At 30.0% G+C, this 25,188-nt stretch overlaps 1 protein-coding gene across 4 annotated transcripts; it reads left to right on the top strand.

Annotated features, from left to right (window-relative positions):
* The first annotated feature begins 1,061 nt into the window (after positions 1–1,061).
* On the top strand, positions 1,062–25,008 carry Esp (Epidermal stripes and patches). Of its 4 annotated transcripts, XM_087408486.1 has the most exons (12): positions 7,630–9,038; positions 9,147–9,490; positions 15,337–15,500; positions 17,504–17,757; positions 18,187–18,388; positions 19,258–19,478; positions 19,902–20,073; positions 20,433–20,597; positions 20,811–20,972; positions 21,581–21,721; positions 21,811–21,956; positions 22,118–25,006. In XM_087408486.1, exons 3-12 carry the CDS (start codon positions 15,338–15,340, stop codon positions 22,472–22,474), a joined length of 1,983 nt encoding a protein of 660 aa, XP_087264612.1. In that variant the 5' UTR covers positions 7,630–9,038; positions 9,147–9,490; position 15,337; the 3' UTR covers positions 22,475–25,006. The 4 variants fall into 4 exon arrangements, with proteins under 4 accessions (XP_011051778.1, XP_087264612.1, XP_011051777.1 ...); XM_011053476.2 differs by lacking the exons at positions 7,630–9,038; positions 9,147–9,490 and adding an exon at positions 1,062–2,078 and having other exon boundaries at positions 22,118–25,008; XM_011053475.2 differs by having other exon boundaries at positions 7,630–9,490.
* The last annotated feature ends 180 nt before the right edge of the window (positions 25,009–25,188 follow it).

Genomic DNA, 25,188 nt, shown 5'->3' with positions numbered 1-25,188 from the left:
TATATACTAAGAAAGCTATGTTTGTTAATAGCTTATAACGAATCATAACGAAAATCAGAGAAATAGATAAAAATTCAAAAAATATTAAGTTTACAAGATAATTCTTGATTATATGTAATAATACTGTTCATGAGGTGTGAATTAAGAAAGAAATTTAAGAAACATAAAATGACATATAATTAAGGATTACTTTGTACAAGATTTGAGAGCAGTAGTACTATTTTTTTTAAATTTATCCGGAATAATTTAAATTTGTATGATTTTTCTGTTAATATTTTTAATTATTTTTTTCGTAGTCAATTATAATTTTCAAGAAAGATATATTTTAATCATCTCGATCAGAGAATTTCGGATTTTTATAAGCATTGAATTAAAAGTGAATTAATAATATTCACTGATGTGACTACTTTTTTGGCTAATCTGCAAAAATATTTTTTTTTTATATCATTTATCGATTGATCAGTTTATGATTAATCCCATTAGACAAACAATGAGTATCAGCATCTAAGATAGCTAATACGAATCTAAATATTCAAATGTACTTCCTATCACCATATTAATCTTGTTTTACATTCCGATATGTTTTACACAGAACTTTTACCTCACAGGTGTTCCATGTATCCATTGCATATTTCCTCTATTCTTCTAAAAGCAACTCTTACTTAGCGCATAAGGAAAGTCCTGTGACACATAAATAAGGAAAAATTACGCATATTGCATGCGTAATTGATGGCGTTCTACATTAAACTATTATTTCCCAACCTGAGACTTACGAAATAGATTCACGAAGTTATATCTCTTTTACAAGACGGATTAATGTCAATCGTATTCGTAACTGCATGGACGCGTCACAGAAAAAGATTGTTTCATGAGGAATAAAAAGGGGAAATTCGTGCCAGAAGATATGAATGCCAACACTTTCGCGAAATTCCTGTAGCTGCTTACATAGATTAAGCACGTGTGAAACGGTACGAATTTGATCCCATTACAAATATTCGATTTTTTTTTTTTTTTGCGCAATTGATTTCCAACGCTGACTCCTAATGCTCATTATTTTTTGTACATTTTTATGATTTGATTAACAAATATTCGAATAAATATTTTAAAGAATCGTACTGAGATTCAAAAGAAATTCAGATTGAAAAGAATTAAAGGAGGCATAAAAATGTGACATCATAACGCAACGTATAATGAAGAAAATTTAATTGATCTGTTTTTAGTTCATCTTTTTATAACAAATTATTATCTGTTTTTAGTTTATCTTTTTATAACAAATTTATGTGCACTTCTATAATTGTAATTGTATACATTTTTTGCTATGATTAATATTGCTATTAATTAAAATATCTAAATTTTTGGCGATTTATTTAAATAATTAAAATATTTAACTTTTTAATTATTTTATTATTAAAATAATTTCAACTGACAACAATTATAGAACTAATAAATCATTATTAGATTTGGTAAAGAATTGAAATATTTCGTCTCTTTGTGATTTTTAAATTCATTATATGGCTCTTATTTGTTTCAATGGGTACATTAAGTACTACAACCACTCACTGAGCGCTCTTACTTCTGTGTGCTTTATATTTTTAGATCTAACGGAATATGCTAATCAAATGCAAGAACTCACTGAGCTCAATAAGCGATTGTAGTACTGAATAAATTCAAAGGTTCACATTTTCATTCTATGCGCTCACGATTTATGAGAATTCGGATTTGCATAATATATAATATTAAGAGTGAAAATGAAGAAAGCGGTTTTTTTAAGCTAAGAAGTTACTTTATTCTGTTAGATTAACACAACTAGATTAGGAGATTAAGCATATAAGTCAGGTAGGTGTAAATACGATGTTACAAAATTGTAAACAAACATCAGTTGTCGGTATGATCTCGAGAGTGAACGGTTTTGTATCTGATCTAAAAGTTGAATGCCCGCATACATAGTGGAATTCCCAAGTGACGTAAATACATCCTATTCCAAGCTGTTTCTTCCCTGACGAAACGTCTGAAATCAAATTTCTAGAATAACGCACTATTGAACTGGCCCAACTTTGTGATAACTCAAGTTTTACCAGGTAAGTTTCGAGCTAAAACAAAATTGATCTTTTTTAAATTGGTTTTCTTACGAATGCGAGAGCTTCACAAATTCATTAAAAATTTTTATATGTAAAGTACCATTATATCATTTTATTCACATTCTTTTGTATTTCCATATTACTCATTTGTACCGACGATTAAATATATATAATGAAATTAATTTTATTTTAACTGCAATGATTATGAAAAGTCATTTTATTTCAAATTTTGTTTTTCTCTCAGTATTATATATATCTTAGTAACGCTCCTGTTTCAATGTGTAGTTTTCAGAGAATTTGTCATGTGATATTTTTTCTTTATTGACAGCGCTTCTATTTAGCTTTCGAGGAATTTGTCATGTGCTTTCGATAATTTCGAGGTCAATATGAGTTGTCTATTAGTCAATCAGATGAAAGCGAGATTTTATCCATTTATTTCATCTTTGGAAAATTTTGATTTTTAGCTGCAGTCTCTATTTTCGATTCGGGAGCAATATGGTACTCGATCACTAACCTCTGCTCTTTTAATTTAACTTTTGAAACTTTTATCTTCAAACTTTTCAAATATAGGTATAAAAATTCATGACAATTTATCTAAAAGTCATACCAAAATAAGCTCCTCGTAAATAGTTTTAGTCGATAATGTGCCACTCGATCTTATATTATTAATGCTGGAGGAATTTTATGAATAAAATAAAATAATTTTTTCATGTTTTTATAGTAATTATTTTTAATAATTAAATGTCCTTATAATAATCATATATTGTAGATTTTTAATATAAACTCGAGATTATTTAATAATCGCTCTATTATTTAATTATTATATTAGAACTTATTATTATATTTTATTGATCAAATGTTCTTTATTCGTCGCAATGCACACGTTCATAATATATCTGTTTTTTATTGTTCATTGTTTTAATATCGCTTTTTATTTTATTATTTGCCAGGTGTATATCTTTAAAAAAAGAATAAATAAACGTCATCGCTTACGTATTTAATATAGAATTTAATAGTTTTTTAAATAATTAAGGATGTAATTTTAACGTGATTATGTCTGTGAAAAAAAGCAACAACAATTTCTGTCCGACTATTACTGCGATTATTATTGTTCAACGCCTTAACATTCTCGCATAAAGTATGTAAATACAACATTCCAGAGACTTCACATAGTATCGTTATACGTTTCGGCATTAATTCACAATAAAAATTCACGTTTCTTAAATTTTCCTCATTACTCCGTTCATGGAACTAGAAAAATAGTTGATATTCCACGTAAAATTAATTTATACGATTAACTATTGTGATAGGTATTGGATATCTTAATACTATTAATAATTAATGTTCGATCACGTGAATAATTATCCTGGACATCTGACGTAACGTAAATTTATTATTAAAATTACTAACGATTTAACTGTCTATTGGTTTCGATTGATAACTGTAGAAAAAGTTTATAAACTGATACTTTGCACAAACATGTATCTATAATTTATTACATATCGAATATGTTAATGAGAATTTACTTGCACGACGACATTTTTACTAAAACAATAATCACAAAATCAATTATATAGAAGAAGTGCATTTATATCTAACTAAAGTGACGTTCCATAAAAATAACGTGTACAAATCGGATGTTAAAAATATCGATGGAAGATTATTTGCGCGATGATAATTTTGCGTTAATTGTAAAAGTAAACACGGAGATAGTCAAAATATGTCATTGCTATAATTATATAAAATTGGGCTATTGTATATAAAAAATATTAATAAGACTCGACATTCGCACGATAATTTTCGCGATTGATATACAAACGTTAGATTCATAATACGCCACGCGTCTTATCTTCAGTCACTATCATTATTGCCTTCCTTTACTGTTCCTGTCGGTTTTTGAGTTCTCACACATTGTAATTTCCCGCGGGAATTTCCCGCCGAACGAATGATTCGTATTTCCGTCCTGACACGTTTATTAAAAATGAGAACGATGTAAGATAATAAAAATACACGTTAATTAGGTGCAACGCTTAATTAGTCAATCGCGAAGCTGAAAAAACAGTCAAACGGAACGCCAATGATTCACACGTTTTTATAGCAGCTTTTGTTTTACATCCGGAAAATTCATTCAATGAATGACGTTGATTTTTGCGTCACATTGGGCAATCTTGCTGCGGTCACAAGTTGTTCTTGTAGCGTTTAAAAATGAGAATATACCACAGTATTTCAAATTCAAGGTTGCAATTATCAAATATGTATGAAATCTCGCTATCGCGTCTTACTAAACCGTATTACATTAAACTTGCATGTTGCAAGAAAACATGAGTTGCATGTTGATTTTAAGAGGCAGTATCTCGACGACGTGCCGATCGAGATAGAAGTTCGATAGTTCAGTAGATCAATCCCGAGCAAGAGGATCTCGCGAAAGCCATCGCGAGATAAAAGTACTTGTTCTTAAAGACTATTAAGAATACAGGAGCTATGCGAATAAATGCCGCTGTTTGATTCGTCAATAATAATTATGTCCCCCCCGTTAATTATTGTTCAAGTATATCTTCTTGTGAGATCATATATTATGACGCATTAAATTCTCCAAGGCGACCCCAGCCTAATCGCTGTTTATGTGCAAAATTTGTAGCACGTGCTTTCACTTAGACACTACATGTAAGTTACATCAATTTTTCTACTTTATTAAATGGTATCAGAATACTATACGTCATAAAATTCGACTAATTAAAGTGATCGACAGGTCATTGATTGCGTAAATTAATTCGAATTTGTAGGAGTATGATTGATTATATTGAGAGAAAAGTATTTTTTAATATGTAACTGTTTATTCATTTAGTTATAGAAAAGCAGTCTTTCCTTACTTAATAAGCCAAGAGAAACGTAGGATGAAAACAAAGCTTTTTTAAATATTAAATCCGAGGCTGCAGATAGATAAGAGTTTTAGTATTTGAAAATAGAGTATTACTACCAAAACTATAGTTATTGTCAAAAGTTGTAAAGTTGTGATAAAAATAATTCAGCTTAACAGTCCTTAAATATTAGAAAATTATTTTTTTTATATTTTATAAGTCTTTAATAAATAATTTTATTTACTCTATTTTTAATTTTTTCTTTCTGTCTTTCTAGTTCTTTTTGTTTCCTTCGAAAATTTGAAAAATAAAACTAAGCTAAAATGTTACACATTTTTATGTAATAACGGAGAATTTATATCCAAAAATATGAGAAATAAATGAAAAAATCGAAAGAAGATATTCATGGAAATTGGTGTGTTATTTGATATCCATAATGTCTAACATATTCATAATGTCTCTCATATCTCTATATGAGTCGATTCAATATGGATTTATTGTCGAACCGCAAAGCTCTTTGGCACCAGCGTGCTATCAGATTGGTAGATCAACTGAAAACACGTGACCGATTAAAATGCCGCAAAACAACGAGATTACCTTGAAATCTCATTGCTGGCGCGGAGTGCGGAAAGTAATGTCTGTCCCGTGACTGGGACCAGTCACGAGATTTCATGGCACATTCATATAATTGCATAATGCAATGTATTTATTTAAGGCAATTGAACTTACACTTGACGCAGTGGTTCTCAATATATTCTTAAAATTTACTATATTTATCATATTTAATTAGACATTCTCTCATGCAATGCTTTATTTATTTCCATTTTACTTTCTCAACAAAAATAGTTATTAAGAAAATACATAAGCTTTGAAATTCTTTAGTCATCACTCAGCATTATTTAGCATTTTTATCAGATGTTGACAATTATGATAGTATTGAATGCATTAATTCGACTTTAGCAATAAATTTGATTATAGATGCAATAATTAGTTTTAGATAACGATTCTTTATATTATTTTTTTGATTATTGATTTTCTATTGCGATTATAATTTCAGTTTTTTCTCTAATCACTTTTATATACATATAAAATAATTATTTAGAAAATTTTAAGTTTTTAAATTTTTAGTGAGATTTTAGTAATATTTTAGATAGAATATAATATTGTTTGTATGAACTCTGCAATGCAATACTTGCATACAATGCATATAATACTTTAACGTATTTTCAAATGAAAATCGTTTCAGATACCACTTAAACATTTTACAAGTCAGAGAAAATTTTTTGTATGGTAAATGTGATGGCGAAAGCCTAACGTCACCGATTCATACCGGTATAAGTTTTTCCTACGGTTCATACGTCAATTTATTTACGTCAGAAAAACTTGCTGCGACTTCTTTCGATGTGACGTCACGAGTCAACAAGTTGTCATATAAATTATAAATGATAATTTAATTTAATATCAACATCCAAATGTTAACTATGCAATGAGAGTTAATTCACAGAACCAGGACTCATCATCGATATGGTTCTGTGAATTAATTTGGAGCATCAATATTTATGATAATTGATTAGGGATACGAAAAAAGTTAACAGAAGTATTAAATATTTTATTATAACAATACATCGCAAACAATATTATTCTCAATTTGAAATATTTCTAACATTCAGAAAATACTGTGTACAAAAATTATTAACTTATACGGTTAATAAAAAAGAAAATATAAAACGCCAGAAAATAATACATTTTAATAATACATTTTAAAATACATTTTATATAGTCTAATGTAGAATAAGATTTTACAGTTGTACAAAAATTTTAAATTAGTCGTAAGTGATATAACAAAATATAAGTTTTATTACATTACAATGTACAATAAATATTAAAATAAATTATATGTCATACTCAAATTACACAAAACAATGTTGAAAAAAATATAATATAAATTAAAAAAATATAATGAAAATTATTTTAATAATTAATTTAATCATTTTTGCATAACTACTGTTCGATGATTCAAATCTTTTTTTATTTATCTTATATCTCATTTCATTCTCGTATTAATTGACGAGCAATCAAGATTGAGCATTATTCTTCTTGCATTAAATACTAAATCTGACGAGACGAAAATATGTTTGCTTGAAAAATCCTTCGCCACAGAAGGCACGAGAATGTATATATTTAATCATTCAACATTTTGTTTGCTACTAATTTTATTAATTAATTTTATTAAGAGCTGTTTACGAAACGTACTAGACTTCATGTACATAAACGTGTTGACAATAAGATTTATTTAATTGTAATTATCCGTGAAATAACTAAACTTAATGGCTAAAGAGATAAAAATGCCTTATCAAGACACTAACTTCTAATATTAAAATATTTTTTTATTTCTCATGTAATTATTAAATTTTTTTATCCAAAAAGATATAATATGTATAACCAAAGTTGATCAATTTCTTTATCCAGTTATTTTAAATATTCAACGATGTAAATGCATTTCATTGCCTTTCAATGTTGACATTTATAGCTATTATTAGATCTTGTATTGGAAATTAGTAAAGTATTAGTGCATATTAGATGAAGAATCTTTATTCAAGTTTAGATTTCTTATAGACAATATACAAATCATCTTAATATTTAATATAAAATAATGATTTATTTTTTTAGATAAAGTGAAAAAGGAATATATACTCTTTCGAATATGTATATGACAGACATAGTAAAAAATATGCACAAAAGTTTTCGCTTCTTTCATACCTCCACGATGAAGATTTCTTAAGCAAACATATTTTCGCTTGGTCGATTTAACGACAGAGAATATAAAATTATTCTTTATCGTCGTTGATTGTTATCGTCGACCAATGCAAATATGAGGTGAGGATATTAAAACTGAGAAAACAAGAAATCTGGATAAGAAGAAGATTATTCTGTGCAATTTTATAACAATCATTTAATTATCTTCAAGCTATTTTTTTCTCTCAATAATACATTTTTATAATAAATTTTTGCTTTAATTATTTCAAGCTACGTTGAGCAGCTACGAATACCTTAGAAAAGAGAGAAAATTAATGCACTTTTTTAACTTAAATCAGACGAATTTGTTGAAAAAAAATTTGGAAAAACAAAAATTAGTATGGATACAGCAATATTACATTTCGTTTTATTAACCTTTAGACTCTGAGTTTTTTATTTCTTTTTTTTTTAATCACTTTAATGAATAATTTATAGTAAAAAAATTTTTTTTTTTCAAAATTTTGACTATTTTTCCAACATGTACATTATCTGATCTCAAATGATGTCATGAAAAATTAAATAATTTTAACAGATAAAATTTGATGTACACTACAATGTTCACAAATTTGAAGAGGTCCAATTAATAATAAGCTCTTAATAAATAAATAGCGTCAATGACTTTCAAAATTAAACTGACTCCCAAATATCCATTTATCACAAAGATTATAGCGTCTCTGCAATAAAGAAAGATGCAAAGATGATAAAGCACTGCATCAACACTTTATAACAATTAAATTACGGGAGGGACGCAAATCGCTTGCTGTAGGTCGGAAGTAAAGACTTATCCATCCTCGGAAATCTTATCGCAACATGCAATATTTTAAATTAAAACATTGGTCATTAATTTTTCTCGTGAAGCCATCCGTTACTTTGTCGTGTCAACATAAATATCGACCTATTCACCTATCGCGGACCTCGTGACTCGTGAGCGGAGACCATAATAGACTGTCTGATCAATTAAGACGTCCCGACCTCTAAGATATCAGCAAGATTTAACGGGGTGATCGGAAGATTTCTTAACTGATACTCACACGCGAGCGAATGGCTTTTATATGCTAGAAAATTCTCCCGACGGAGGGCATTACACCGATAGCGCGTGATCTAATCGAATTCCCGGCAGCCGGGCTCGAGTCACCACGTGACGATTAGTGTTCTTCACGACGTCGTCGCGGGGGAGGCTGAAGTCGCCGAGGAGAGAGAGGGAGTTTGCCCCGCGCGATGCGTTTAAATGGCTGGCCGAGCGTCGTCGGGAACTCAGTTTAACCATTGCGCCGTGAAAACCAGTCCGAAATCTTATATACCCGACGTATATAAATATTTATAATAAATATTCATGCATGTATTATAATTTGTAAATATTACTTTTTAAAAGCGGTTTTCTTATTTTCGCGTTTTGTTTCGACATCTCCTTTAGCGGCTGGAAACTAACTAGAGAACGAAACGTTGTGAAGAGAGGATCAACCAATTTTCCGGAAAACCGGAAAATTCGCAGGAGCAAATCCGCGGCGAATGTTCGCTTTTCTCACTGACGAATGTCGATGAGAACCTTAATGGGGTTCGATCCGTGTGACTGTGATGCCTCGAAGTAGCAGAGAGGAAAATTCTTGAAATTGAAACGTGAAATTCCTTTCGGATTCCTCGAGGAGAAGAACCGAGGAGAGACGCATTCTTTACTATTTTGTGACTTTTTCTTCTGCTTAAAAGGATAGATACTGAAAATCGAAACGAATCTTCTTTAAGCCGAGTGTAAACATCTAAGTGAGTGTAATTTTTATTACATCTTTACTTTAGTCTATTTCTAGAACTATTAAAATTGAGATAAAAACTCTTGCAAAAAACATTCATAAAGATTGTAATTTATTATTAAATTCGACTTTTTTTCTTTTTAAATTAAATATCTTAATAACCAATACTAATTTTAAGAATTAAATTTTAAGAATTAAGATTTTCCGTTTTAAAAATATAGAAATGATTTACATTTACTCGTATTATTTATTTGCATATTTCATTAATTATTTAATAAGTCTAATCAAAATAAACAAGTTCAAAACATTAAATATGTATATTTAACGTTTTATATTATTTTTAGATTGATTAGATTTGCATGAGTTTATATAAAATTATACTTTCTATTTTATTAGATTATAAATAATAGTTATATATCTTTTTATTAAAGTCATAAAATTTATAAAAATATATAATTTACACGAACGACTTTCGTGCGATGACAAATTTAACTCAAATAAAATTACAAAATATTAAAATTATCATTAAGATAATAATTTTGAGAAATAGACTACATTATATCATAACTATAAAAAAATCTATATTATAAATTACAGACTTATATTATAACTATAATATTAATTAAATAAGATTACAGTTATGTCGTTTAATTTTGAAATTTTAAATAAAAATTTTACTTAAAATGGTTTTACATAACGTAAAATAGTTTTCATAATTACTAACGTGACATTTCATGAAAGGATAATATTGTATACATGTACAAAAAAAGAACTGATCCTTTGATAATATTTCCTTATTAGTGTTCGATTGGATTAATCATCAGACAACAACTTGTGACGATTATATATAGAAGAAAATGCGTTTATTAAATTAAATACACTGATGTGGCGCTCGTTTATTCTCCAACTAATTCCAGTTCCAAACTTCTGTACGAAGTACAGAAAGAAGATATGAACGGATCTGTGTTGGATACACATTCCGTTCATATCTTCGTTTGGTAATCGATAGGTAGTAATTTTTTTCAACCAACCTCATCAACCATTATCTATTTACGACAATTCTCGCTTATGTTTCTCTGATGAAATCTTCTGTCAGGTGTTGTATTTCAAACGATACTTCCTCGTGATTTTGTTCTCGATAATCCAAAGAATACTGAGAACTTGCGTGTCTACGCTGCGCGTATGATAACGATCAATTTTCCATCGATTTGCACAAACTGATATCCATCCTCCTGCGGTTTATCTGAGTTTTCGGTCTAACATATAATTAGATGTAATTATGTACTCTAGTTCGCGGTGACTACGACTTAGACCTTGACGCTAGAGAGTACCATTGTCAAAGCGATAAGCGGACACGTTTTGCATTGCGCGTTTATCAACTGACAATCTTTTCACTTGCAACCGAGCCGATTCAAAGACTAATGCTTGTTAATGCAACAAGATCTATGTGTATATGCATTCGGGAAACCGTCGAGCTTATCAAGGTGCACGTTTATAAAACAAGCTTGAACACGTGAAGTTGGTACACTGAATTGTATTTGACACTACACACATACATATTTTATGATATTTATTGATAAATTCGCGATAATATAATCCATAGATTGTGTTCGTCAAAAATGTGACATACGCACGCATACAAAGTAGAATAAAATATTATTTAAAGTATCAACTGAATTTAAAATATATTATTGCATAAGTTTTTCTAGAGATTAGATAACATCGATTGTCACTAAACTCAAAACTTGTCAGAAAAGAGCTCGAAGGAAAAAAAGAAACGAAGGAAAAAAACTTTATCTACTTTAAACGACGTCATTTTTCTGACAATTTTTTAACTGTATAATTATTATTTTTTTACACAGTCATATATCGGTAGTTACATATTAAAAAATTTTTGCACAGGTGTCCTTCATTATTAATTTCTAAATGATTAATACGTGACAATTGAAATGATAATGAATTATTAATACGATAAGAAAACTAGTTTTGATGCAACATTGTCTTTTTTTCCTTTCTTTTTTATTTCGATCGACAACGCTCGAAATCATTAATCATCTTACAGTTGTGTGGAATGCACGTGACAGATACGTAAGTGAAACAATTATACTTGCACGTGATGGCAATATTAATTGCTATTTTACGCGAAAAATTTTGACGTTTACAATATCTCTTATAAATATTGTTCTTTTCATCTTAGAAATTTTTCAACTGAAAAATATTGTTTAAAATTACAATTACAATTCAGATTATAATTCAGAAATACGATTTCTTTAGAAAAGATCTACCAAAATGTAACTGGCACAGAATAAATTTTTCATAAATTTAACGATTTAAAATCTATAGATCAATTAATAATTTTAATTCCATTATTTATATAAAACAATTTGAAAAAGAATAAAATAAATTCTTGAATAAATAAATTTGAAGTACTAATAAAATAATTTTCGCACGAACAAAGTTAAAATATATTCTAATTTTGATTTTTTATTATTAAATAAGTATAACTTATAATAAATAGATATTATTATTATTACATATTATTATACTTTGCTGCAAATAACTGTAACATCGTTAATATCATTACCTCTTAAGAAATCTTTTAAATAGCATTTTATTTTATTCCGTTTTCATTAGATGATTCAACGTAATTAACACACGAGCAGGTTATCTTAATTTACATTTATTTCCTCTTAAAACCATGCTGACGTTTATTAAAACATGTTGCGTGACTCACAAATCTCGGACAAACTATGCGTACAATCAGCGAAACTAAGGAAATTACAAGATTCGATATTTACGATATTTATAGATCATCACGTTTTTTCGGCATATCCATGCAATAAGGAGACAAGGAATTTGTTGAAGTTGTCATCGAAGTGAAACATGCGTGTATCGTCGCAGTTATTGCACAATCGCGAAATAGACTTTTCCTCTTTCCATTTTCATTTTGCTTTCATTTGTATAAGCAAACGTTGTGGTATTGGCGAAACAATCAGACAAAATGACGCCAGTCAATCGAATCCACTTGTAGTAATTGTGACTTCTAACAGTGAATTACGCCAGTTCTACCAAACATCGACCGCGTTCGTCGACGTGTCACACTTTGGCGCATAAGACGACATGTTTTATTTCAGTTTACATTCGGACACGTACGTTTGAAGACCTACCTCTCCTCGAACGAACGTCGCTGAAACGATAAGCTTTATTTATTCGTAAAATCGCGCGCAATAAAGAAGATATTCAACAGGAGCTCTTAAACTGTAATAAAAAAAGCTCTTATTTTGTTTCTGCTTTAACAAGTTTATTAAGAGAACTCGTCGTCTTCGTCATAGCATTGTTATATAACTAGAAATGGAAAAGATAAGCGCGACTCTTAGAACTAAATTTAATTTAATACGCACGAAACTTGAATATTAATATGCACAAAGTGTATAGAATTTAATTAATTCTTGATTAATTCTAGAATTTAACGTTAAAATTAATCTCAATAAGACACACGGTCACGCCTTTCTAAACAAAAATACTATTCTACATCGCTCTCATATCATATTCATATATTCATTGTGTATCAAGCATTATAATTATTTGATTAATAATAATGATGTTTATTGTGTTACGCATAAAAAGTATAAAGAGGGCATAAAGGTTTTATTCAAATAAAACTTAATTAAGCAAATTTTGTGCGTGATTGCGATCAAGTGTTAGTGACGTTATAAATGCGAACGAGTTGTAAAAATAAACACTGTAACGTTAATTCTAGGATCAACAATTTCGGAATCAATGAATCGAACGGAAAAGTATGTCAACAAAATTAATCACCTAGTTGACTGTTTATTGCAATTGTTCGGCTAATTGTAATGTAAAATTATGCTTGCGTGCTTCGCGCTTACGCAATGCGGACAACTTTGATATCGAAGCATATCTTTCAAGCGAGGATTATCACGCGGATTACAAACATTACATACTCGTCAAAGAAAAAAAAAGTCTTCTCTAATGCTCGTTTCTACAAATATATACATTTATAGATTACATATATGTTAATTTACAGATTAACTTTACAATTCTTTATCTTTTTCTAGTCTTAACAATTTAAAGAAGATAAAGAGTAAGTTGAACCAACATTAAAGTTAATCTATATTGAAATAAGCATCATAAACGAGATCTAAATTATATCCATAAAAATTAAAATTAATTTGAAGCTTGGAAGAAGGTTAAGCAAACGAGTTAAGACCATTTCGAAAAATTCGTGCCTCTCAAAATTAAACACCTGTAAATTACGGAATTGTAATTTCTCCACGGTTCTAAAGTGAACGAAAGGAAAGTTTTTCCTTTAATTTCAATAAAAAAAAGAAACGCGTGCGACATTCCCGTGCGAAATACGCACGCGAATGCACCGCTCGCGGCTACCAAGCAATATCGATCCGGGGGTACAAGATTTAAAAGTTATGAAACCGAGTGTCTTACATAAAATGGAGACACTTAGAGTTATTACGATAACCGCGCTCATGTAACGCAGCCTACATTCGGGGGCTGCATCCGCTCGACGACGCTTTTAGTGAAAAAGGACCGGCAATTCCACAACAAGAAAAAAGATGTTTATGCCTGTTTCTATCAATGTAATGAGATTAAAATTAATTTGTTTATTAGTTCTAAGAATTAGAAAAAGATATAGAGAAAGTTAAATCATACGGAATAAAAGAAAGGTCACACACGACAAATAAATAATTGGGTCACAAATTCGACACTAATTGAACTTAAATAAATTAGTTTAATTAAGTACAAATAACAAAGATCAAAAGTAGTTTTCTTTTACAAAATTAAACAATTTAGGTATGTTTTGACTTCACTTATAATTAATTGTCTTTAGCTAAATTAAAATTAAAATAGAAAAGAAATTAAGAAATTAAATATACACAAAGACTTGTTAAATAAATCATTAGAAAGATTTAAAAACATTTTGTAAAAAAAGAGATAAAGTTGAATCGAGATTAAAGTTAATCTGTATTGATAAAAATGGACATTGATCGGATAAAATTCTTTACAATCATCGAATTTGTTTAACAGGTGCGCATGATAAATTTTATCGACTGAATTTTGATGAACTGAATTAATATATTTATATTTATAATTATATGTTACTGAATTAATAATAATGAATTAATAATAAATTCTGTATAATTATAAATATTAAATATGTAATTTCTTCTTCATTAATCTGCTTTTTGTTTGGATAGAAACAATCGTCGCGTCGCTTTCGTTTATTCACGATAAACAGATCTCTTATTGCAGTTATAGTCTAGTGACAGACTTTGCTTCACGAATGTCGGGGCGAGTGCCGCGAATCAAGTCGAATCTAATCATCTTATTTATGATATATATATATATATATATATATATATATATATATATAGTAATATTTTCATAATGTATTTTTCCTATAATGGACGAGGTAGGGTAAGTTAAAGACATCCTCGTGACAATATCGCCTTGACTGCAATTAATACATGGATCACGGTCAAGTTTAATAGACTTGTGGTGTCTTTACTCGTAAATATTATCACCAATCATCTTAACTAACGATCAAAGTGTGGAAATCACGATTGTCACATGTTACGATTAATCTAATTGCCATCGAAAGCTCGTTGTTAATTCTTTCAAAACATGAAAGATTTCTTCTTTGAGTAAATTATTTTTCCATTTCTATATTTGTATCTTATTTTTATCTTATTTATATCTTTTTTTATCTTCTTACAAACATATAATATGTTATTTCATTTTAAATAACGTTTGTAAACAGAAAATGTTGGTCGTCATTGTTATTGATTGAATCTCACATTAATTGATATTTTACGTTTTCAGAATGAAAGACGGTAGCAGTTCGAACAGCAGGCAGGGTTTAGAGGGCTACGTGAATCACGGCTTAAGCGAATCCACCAACAATGTGGATCTCATTCATTCGTTTCGATCTCTTCACAATTCGCACGGAAACCATCGTGACATGCAGGGCTCTTCAGATTTTATCTGTAAGTTCTAAATGAAAATACATAAAATCGTATTTTTCGCTTAGCTGCACAGAATAAATACTCAGAAAGAGAATATTAATACTAGGACAGTTTGATAAATCAATGACTTCTATTTTTAAATCAAAATTTGATTTATTTTTTAACATGGTCTTCTTTTAAAAGGTCACTGATTTATTAAACTGCCCACGAATAAACGCACTATATTTATAATCGTATTTTAAAGCATAATTCACTTCTCTATGCGGCGAGGATGTCACAAAAGTGAGTATCTATCTAAAACTTCATGTTCGGACAAGTGATAGCGACTCATCTGACGAAATCAGCAGAGATCTCGTTTATATTTTATGTAGATCACGATGATAATGATAGACTCATTATCTAAACTTAATTTCAGAGATAAGTTGAATTGGCTCTGTCGTGTTATCATTTACGTCATCTTGAAACATAAAGTAAGAAGATGTAACTTGCAAATACATTTTAAAGTAGCAAATGTAAAATGTTTGGAGAATTTTTAATTTAGTTTTCCATAACAATGTATAATAGAAGCGGCGGTAAATACTTTCTGATCTGTTTACATTTTCATGTAAATTTATTGATATCGAGCTTCGCATTACGATACAAACTTCGGATTAAGAGGCCCCAATTTATTCACTACAAAGATAAAGACTTTTGCCTCAGTTGCATCATATTTGTAATAGTCGTTGATAAAAAAAATCTGTGATAAAATTTCATCGATAATTGCTGTTTTTCATGTGATAATAATAAACTCCGATAAATTTCGATAAAAAATTTTATAAAAATGTTTTTATTTTAATATTCAATAATTTATTTAATATATTATCAATCGTCCTATGCATTGCGCAAAAGTAATAACAACGAGAAATCTCTCTAGTAATAAAATAAATAATTAAAAAATTTTTCGATCGTCTTTTTGGGAACTACTATCAAAACTGCATTGCATCTGATGACATTAACGAATGCAAGATTATGGTAATGTGCACGTCGTCAATGATTTTATTTCGCGAAACTGGTTCGCCTTCCTTGGCGGGCGAATGAAAGATCGGTCTTCTGAACAGCGCGTAATGCTTTTAGAAATACATCTCAGCGCGTGTACGGTAGTACATGTATATGTATATACGATATATATTTTTTTCCTTTCTTTTCGCCGAGATAATAAATTCAAGTGTCGCGCTGTCTGTATGAGAGTAGATACAAGAGCTCCGTCCTTGTTACCGTGCATGTCACGTTGCGTTTTTGCGTACTGCACGAAATTATTTATGGGTTAACGTGGCGAACCGCGAATGATATGACATACGTGAATCCACCTTGTTAAAAGTACATGGCCACGATGAAGTTTAGCCAGCTGATTTTTTCAGATCATTTTTATTTGCTTTACAAGTGGATGAAAAAATTATGTAACTGAAATGATAATTGAAAAAGGATTGAAAACATTTTTGCATTTAGTCATCGCAAACGTTGCTTAAGGCAGAAGCATCTTCTTATAACATAAGATCTTCTTTTATTATGTTAAGATTTTATAGAACTAGAATGAAAATAATAGCACCGGAAACGTGAATAAATTAATAGAAGTAAATTAATATAAGTGCAAATCAATAGATAAATTGACGGATGAAAAATTACGATTGCATGAATTGATAATGAGATCTTTTTGAAATATAATAAGTATTATAAAATAAACTTTCATATAGTGTGTATATATATTTAAAGAATATATTATATAAATAAATAAAAGGCTGAACTTATATTCTCTATATTTTTATTGATATTTAAGCTTACAGATAAACAGGATATAGGATGTCAATTATTATTAGCTTAATATTTGACACTTGACGCATTCTAATATACTGTATAAAATTAATTTACTGAATATTAGAATAAAAAATTTTTATACGATAGTTTATTTTTATGTTAGAGGAAAATTAAGGATATTACAAATCTTGTTATCATAAAATTTCTTATCATAAAATTATATGTGCGAACAGTGATCGAAGAGCCAGGGGATGACGTGGCCAAGCAGAAGGAAGGTCTTCTGAAATCACTATTTCAGCACACGAGGCGGCGTGCCAGGGCCATATGCACGAAGAAGACCCTTTACAAGAGACTGCCGATCTTGAACTGGCTGCCAAGGTACAATACTCAAGATGCACTCGGAGATCTAGTGGCCGGGATCACCGTGGGTCTCACCGTCATTCCTCAGTCGCTGGCATATTCAAGAGTCGCCGGTTTACCGACGCAGGTATATAAACAAACGAGACAGTTATCGCTCATATAATGACTTACATAGAATTACGAAGAGTTGCAAGGATCATACTGAGATTACGTTAGTACGGACGTTTGATCTTTTATTCAATCAAAAATAATAAAAAAAAGAAAAAGAACAGAATTGAAACAGTTTTTAGAAAAAGAATGTGAAGATTCCTTCGCAAATTTTCAAGAGATATGAAAATAAATAATAACTATTATTAAAAAATTGTAATTATATAATTATAAATTATATAATTACAAACAAATTTACTTTTGTTGATAAAAGTTTGGTGTTTATTCGATAATGAAAATTGAAAAGCAACTACCTTTTTTTCTATTAAAAAAATTAATTGGTATCTTTTATATATATTTTCTATGTATATGTATATATTTTGTACATATATATTACTTTTTATTTCAGTACGGTTTATACGGCAGTTTCCTAGGTTGCTTTATATATGTAATTTTGGGATCCTGCAAAGATGTACCCATGGGACCTACTGCTATAATATCTTTGTTGACTTATCAAACAGTGTCTCACTTAGACTTTCCAGTGATGTATGCAATTTTATTGTCCTTTTTGTCCGGAATCGTGGAGTTAATAATGGGTATATTTGGTCTCGGTAAGTCATCTTCAATAATTTGTCAAGATTAATTTAATTGAAAACATCTAAAAAAAAATACCGTCAATATTAAGTTACATAAAATAACAGTATTAAACAATAATTTAAGTCTTAGTAGTTACTTCAGCCATATTAAATCGTGACGTCATAAGCGAGAAATGACACGTTGATTTTGCTTGCATATCATTTGTAAATAAAGAGAATTTGGATGAAACAAAAAGAAATCGCTTTAAAACATTTGTAAAAACGGACAAAGAATATCCTTATCTCTCTTGATAAGCAATAAAGAATCGAAAAAAGGCTCGTAAAGTAAAAATAGGTTATGTATGCACATTAAGCAAAAACTAGTAAACGTACTTTATATGCCTTTACGACTATTTACTGACTCAAGAGAGATAATTTTCAAGAATAATTTTCGTCCATTTTTACAAGTGTTTTAAAACGATCTCATCATTTCATTTCATATAAATTCTCTCTTACAAAAACGTGCAAGAAAAATCAACGTGTCGCTATTATACATATTTCTCACTTATGACGTCACGATTTAATATGGTTAGAGTGAGTACTCAGGAGCCTTAGCACGAATTAAACATTGTAATATTTTTAAATTAACTTTACAATTAATAGTTTTAAATTAAATTTAAAACAAAAATAAAATAATTATAAAATATAAAATAAAATAGAAATAAAAATATTAAGAAACGCTTAGTTAAATTTTTTGACATTTTCAAATATAAGTTATAACAGCTACATTATTTCTCGTTCTATTTACATATTAAAATATATTTTCTTTCGAAATTTTATTTTTATTGCGAAACCGCAATGTGAAATGAATAAAATAATTGAGATTATATTTTATTTTTTAAAAGGATTTCTAATAGATTTCGTGTCTGGACCAGTAAATTCGGGTTTTACGTCAGCAGTGGCTTTGATAATTGTTACATCGCAAGTCAAAGATATTCTCGGTATTCCTGCCAAAGGTTCTCAGTTTATTGAGATGTGGCAGAGTATTGGTGAACTGATACATACGACATCCGCCTGGGACACTATTTTGGGAATATCCTGCATAGCATTGCTATTAATTCTAAGGGTATTTATTTAATATAAGAAATATATTGCAAAAAATTATTAAAATTCTCCCTCAACGCAATGTTAATATTTAAATTTAATCAAGCGATTTATGGTAGATATAGTTCACATGGAATACATATAAATTTAATACTGAGCTTTTTGTTTTTAAAATGCGAACGAAAATAGATTGTGAAATAAAATACGAACAAATATAAATTTAATACAGAAAGTATTTTGTTTAAAAGAGAAAAAAAATAAATTATATATAGCTGCATGTAATCCTAAATAAATATTTGTAACAATTTTGAGAGGTGAGATGATAAAATTATTAACGAGAAACTTTCAATAAAGCAGTTCAATTTAATATTAATATTCAATTTAATATTAATATTACTACAATTGCAATAAAGTAATATTTTTATACGTAATATTTTAATTACAGTTATTAGGCTCATTCAAAATCGGCCCGAAAAAAGAGGAGCTTCTTACTACAAAACATCGTGTCGTGAATAAAATCATCTGGCTGATCAGCACCTCGCGAAACGCAATTTTAGTAGTAATTTGTGGTTTAATAGGCTGGAGCTTTTCGAGCGAGCCATGTTTCCAATTGATCGGTATGAGATACAAATAAAATCTCTTTTTTTTTTTAAAACTGGATAATCGGAAAACAAATTTTAGAATTTTTATTAAAAGTTTGTAAGTTCGTTTTTTTTTTTAATTTAAAAAATAACTACAATCATGTTTAAATTGCACACAATATAAATAAATGCAAAATTTTATTTTAAACTGCACCAAGAATCTGTAAAAATTCTGATTATTAATTATAGTGACATGAAATATTACATAAAATTTGTTTTAGTTACATATATTTTATTGTAAAAAAAATACATTATATTATTAATTATATCGTGATATAAAAGAATGCCCTACAGAATGTTTCAAAAATAAAGCACACTAAAATTTCTCACTTTAGGTTACATACCGGGAGGTATACCTACTGTACAAATTCCACCATTTGGATTTACCAATGGCAACACGACAGTCACGTTTATTGAGATGCTCGGTAATCTGGGCAGTGGACTCATCGTTATACCACTCATCTCTCTAATGGAAGATATCGCTATCTGCAAGGCTTTCGGTAAGAGTATTTTATCTTAGAAAACAGGATACATATCATTCTCTGCTGTATTTCTATATTAAGAATTGATCTGACTTTGATTCAAGGACCAAGTTAAAATCTTCTCAACATGATCGAATTTCTTAGTTGAACTTATTATAATATAACACATTTAGAAGCCTATCGTATATTTAATAAGAACAGTTATTTACGGAATTTATGCGTTTTTTATAGCCAATGGAAAATCAGTGAACGCTACGCAGGAGCTGATAGCGATTGGTATAACGAATATTGGAAATTCCTTCATACAAGCTTTCCCAAGCACAGGATCCCTTAGCAGGAGCGCAGTAAACAACGCTTCTGGCGTTAGAACACCATTTGGCGGTATTTACACTGGTGAGGTTTTATTTATAATTTTTGCAAATTATTATATCTATTTATCCTTTGCCGAAGACGTAAAGTTAAAAGCGGTCAAAAATAGGAGAATAACTTTTTTTAATTATTTTTTTTATATAGAGATTACTTGCGTATCTTCGCTGAATACATAGTATATTTCAATAATATACATGGAAAGAACGATTTCGCTGAAATATCTAAAAATTTAGATACAGATCACAAAATAGTTTTATTTAGACCATTAAAATAATTTTAAGTTAATAAATAATTTCATGTTAATATAAATAATTTTAAATTAATATTAAAATGTAAGATATCTAAACTGCTAGTATTAATTTTTTAGCATTGTCATCAAGTTTAAGCGTTTCATAATATTTTGATAATTCAACAAAATTATTTTCAGATCTAGCTAAATTTTTGAATATTTTCCATTCTTCCCGCCGCAAAACCATTCTTCTCGCGTGTATATTTCCACAATGCTCAAATCGTATCTATATTTCCACAGTGTTCAAATCACATTTCGCTTAAATTTACCGATCGATCAATATTACAGAAGGAGCTGTAATTATGATACAACATTTATATATATGTATGTGTGTGTGTTTCAGGTTTATTGGTAATTTTAGCTCTGTTATTCCTCACCCCGTACTTCAGTTTCATTCCACGTGCCACTTTGGCGGCGATCATTATCGCTGCAGTGATCTTCATGGTCGAAGTCAAAGTGGTGAAGCCTATGTGGAGGACGAAAAGTAAGAGCACATGTTTTTCATTCATTAGTATACAAATATATTTATTTCAATACGCCATCGAAATTAACCATCTCTCTTCTGTGTCGCAGAATCGGATCTCATCCCGGGGGTAGGCACGTTTATCGCGTGTTTGTTACTACAATTGGAGATCGGTATCCTCTGCGGAATCGGAATAAATATTCTCTTTATTCTGTATCACGCTGCCAGACCGAAAATATCTGTAGAGAAGCTTAAGGTAATTATTAATTTTTACTTAAAAATACAAAACCAGTCATGCACGATCTATTTTAACTCTTCAATTCATTCCATTCTTGATTCAAGCTCGCACGCACTCTTTACGGATTTGGGCGATATATTTTATAATGTTCGTTCCCATTTTTTTCTTTTATTCAACAGACTCATCACGGTGTCGAGTATCTAATGCTGACACCGGATCGTTGCTTGATATTTCCCTCAGTGGATTATGTCCGCAATTTGGTGACCAAGTACAGCCGACGCGCCGAGAGCGTCGCGACGCCTGTGGTGATTGACTGTTCGCATATTTACGGTGCAGACTTCACAGCTGCCACGGTCATTGAGATCCTGACAAAGGATTTCGCCAAAAGAGGCCAGCCACTGTTCTTCTACAACCTGAAACCGTCGGTGAACGCTGTATTCGAAGGCGTCGAGCCTAAGGACTTTATTGTCTACTATAATCAGGAAACGTTAGACGACCTGCTGAAGGAGAAGGGCTATACGAAGCAAATTCAGTAGAAGCCCCATGAAACAGTCAAGATATCGTGATTCCGATCGTGAAAGATACATCTGTACTTTCATTGAGTGCTTCTCGAGGCTGTTATTCGGACTTATAGCCGACTACCAAAAATATACGAGAGACTTTCGATGTCCCAATTCTTAATGCAGACTGGACTGCAAGGCAGACCGTAAATCTTTTTAAATCAAATCGCCATGAAAGCGAAATTTTTAAAGCAAATTATGTATTTGTTCCCGAAAATCTTTAGAATGAAATCTAATTCTAAAGAATGAAATCTCACTCTCAAAAATTAATAATTGAACCACTTTTTTTTTTAACATTGGCTCAATTGTCACTTTTTGGCACTTTTTAATAGAATTAGATTCCATTCCAAAGATCAATCTTTGATTCTCTAAAATTTTAGAGTACACATCGTCGTTCATTCAACAGTATTTCGCTTGAAATTCCAAGCGATAGCGACAATAAAAAACGTTGACCTAACGACAATGCCTAAAAGTTCAAAAGCGCAGCTTTAATATATAGCTCATTTAAATGAAATAATTTTGATTTCGATTTATAATGGAATCAGTCAAGAAAAAGATCGGAATCAGCAGGAAAAGTGCTGAAAATTGTTTATGCATGTATCTTAAACATATTTCAAGTATATACGTCGGTATGAGTATATACTAATGCTGTCGTTATATATCTTGGAGAAAGAGAGATGTTATACGTAGGAAAATCAACTTGGAAATATTCTATGCGATAAGATACTACAGAAATTCCAGAAGCAAACGTCTGAACGTCAGACTACGAACGCCTGAAAAATTAAATGTCGCTTAGAAGGCGCCTTTTAGATATCTTAAATATCTCATAGATTCTTAATGAAATTCTTGTCTCGTCTAAGTATTTATTTAACTTCGCGCTGAAGTAGAAAAACATCTGTGTGACGTTATCAAATCCATATCACTCAGCATTTTCTCATATTTAAACCCTTTCACTTTATTTGAAATTCACAAAGAAAGTTTCCATTATACATTTTTATACCTGCTGCTTCATACAAAATAGCATCTTCTACATTCTAGGAGCGCGTGTACATATGATATAATAAGTTTGAACGATACTGTGATAATTTTATAAACAATATGTCTGGTGGACAATCCAGCGCGGCGGAGAGATATTCATACGGCGTATGTGAATATTGTAGATCTCTCTCGTAGAATTTTTAAAAACGTTTCTGCATTGACGGTGCGTGATTCATAGTCCACACGCGTCGACAAAAAGTTTGCAAAGCGTAACCAATTTACGATTATTTTCGATCGATACGCGAGAGAATTGTTTTTTTCCATTATATTTCCGTATATGTTTAAAAAGATTTTTAAAAAATATTATAAAATATAAAAATAATTAACCATATATATGTTATAATAATAATCATAAAAATAATTTTGTTATTATAAAACTATAACGATATCATAATAATCAAGAGAGCTCACAATTTGATTTTATGTAAATTATACATTTTAAACTATGCGGTAATATAATAACAAAAGCAAAAGTTGTTGTGTTCTTTTGATAGCGATAAATTCTCATCGTTAAAAATATGGATTTAATGCGGCTTGTTACTTCGGCGAGATAATGTCGATATTAATCTATAGAGAAATACTAATTGCGACTATAGTATGAGTAATTACGTTACATAAAAAAAGATTATAGAATCCTGTGGTAAATTACTTAATAGCGCTGCGTCTGTGCTGTCGAAGATAATAAGCTTCACTCAATAGACTTATAAGTGATTCAGCAACGTATAAATCTATTGCAATTAATAGTTTGTTTTATATTACATACATATAATATGTATGTATATATATATATATATATTTATATATGTCAATTAATATAATTATATAATTATAAGTATATAGTCGTGTATTAATTTTCTTTGTCATTTTCAACTCCTAGCATGAAAAAACGCAATTAGTTTCGAAACAATCTTTGCAAGATTAGTAATGCGTTGCATATTTTTTGCGCAAAAATAACACAATAATTAAATAGTCGCAAAAAAACGCATAAGATAATATACTAAGATAAAAATCATATCAAAAAGCCTAAATTAATATTCTCAAAGTATTCAAAAATGATCTGAAAAGCATTATTATGCAAAATCACCCTCTTGTTTCCACCCCATATATATTCGGCACCCCTTATATGCGTGTAGCGTATATACTCGTCTCTCGACACTACGGATAATGATGTATCGATGACGAGATGAATCGGTCCATCGAAGGTCACTCTCATTAACCTGATCGTTCATCGACAGATATATCTTATCCCTATACACCGCATTATATAGGGCGATGGTCTCCCTTCTCCCAGCCGGCCGAGCGTTATCGATTGTTACGAACACCGTCGTCAGAACCGTAGCCGAGAATCGCGGCGCCTACAGCGAATTAATTTCAATCCGTCTGTTTCAGCAGAAAAAGTAAAAAAAAAAATTCTCGGATTATAATTTTTAGAAAAAAAGAGAGAGAGAGGAACCAAAATCCATCCGCAAAGTTTTAGGAAAAGCAAACGTATGATAGCAAACGTAACGATGATTAGCAACCGAGCTTACAATTGATTCGCGGTCAATATAGGCGTCGATGGTTCCTCAGCTTCCTTTCATCTCGCGGGACAAGGGTGATATCTCGCGTACGGACGACGTCGCGACGCGTCGACTTTCCGTCGATTGTAACAC

This window comes from Acromyrmex echinatior, chromosome 8, assembly GCF_024713525.1.
Source record: "Acromyrmex echinatior isolate Ae372 chromosome 8, ASM2471352v2, whole genome shotgun sequence".
NCBI lineage: Eukaryota > Metazoa > Arthropoda > Insecta > Hymenoptera > Formicidae > Acromyrmex > Acromyrmex echinatior.
This window is presented reverse-complemented; position numbering and strand designations above follow the sequence as displayed.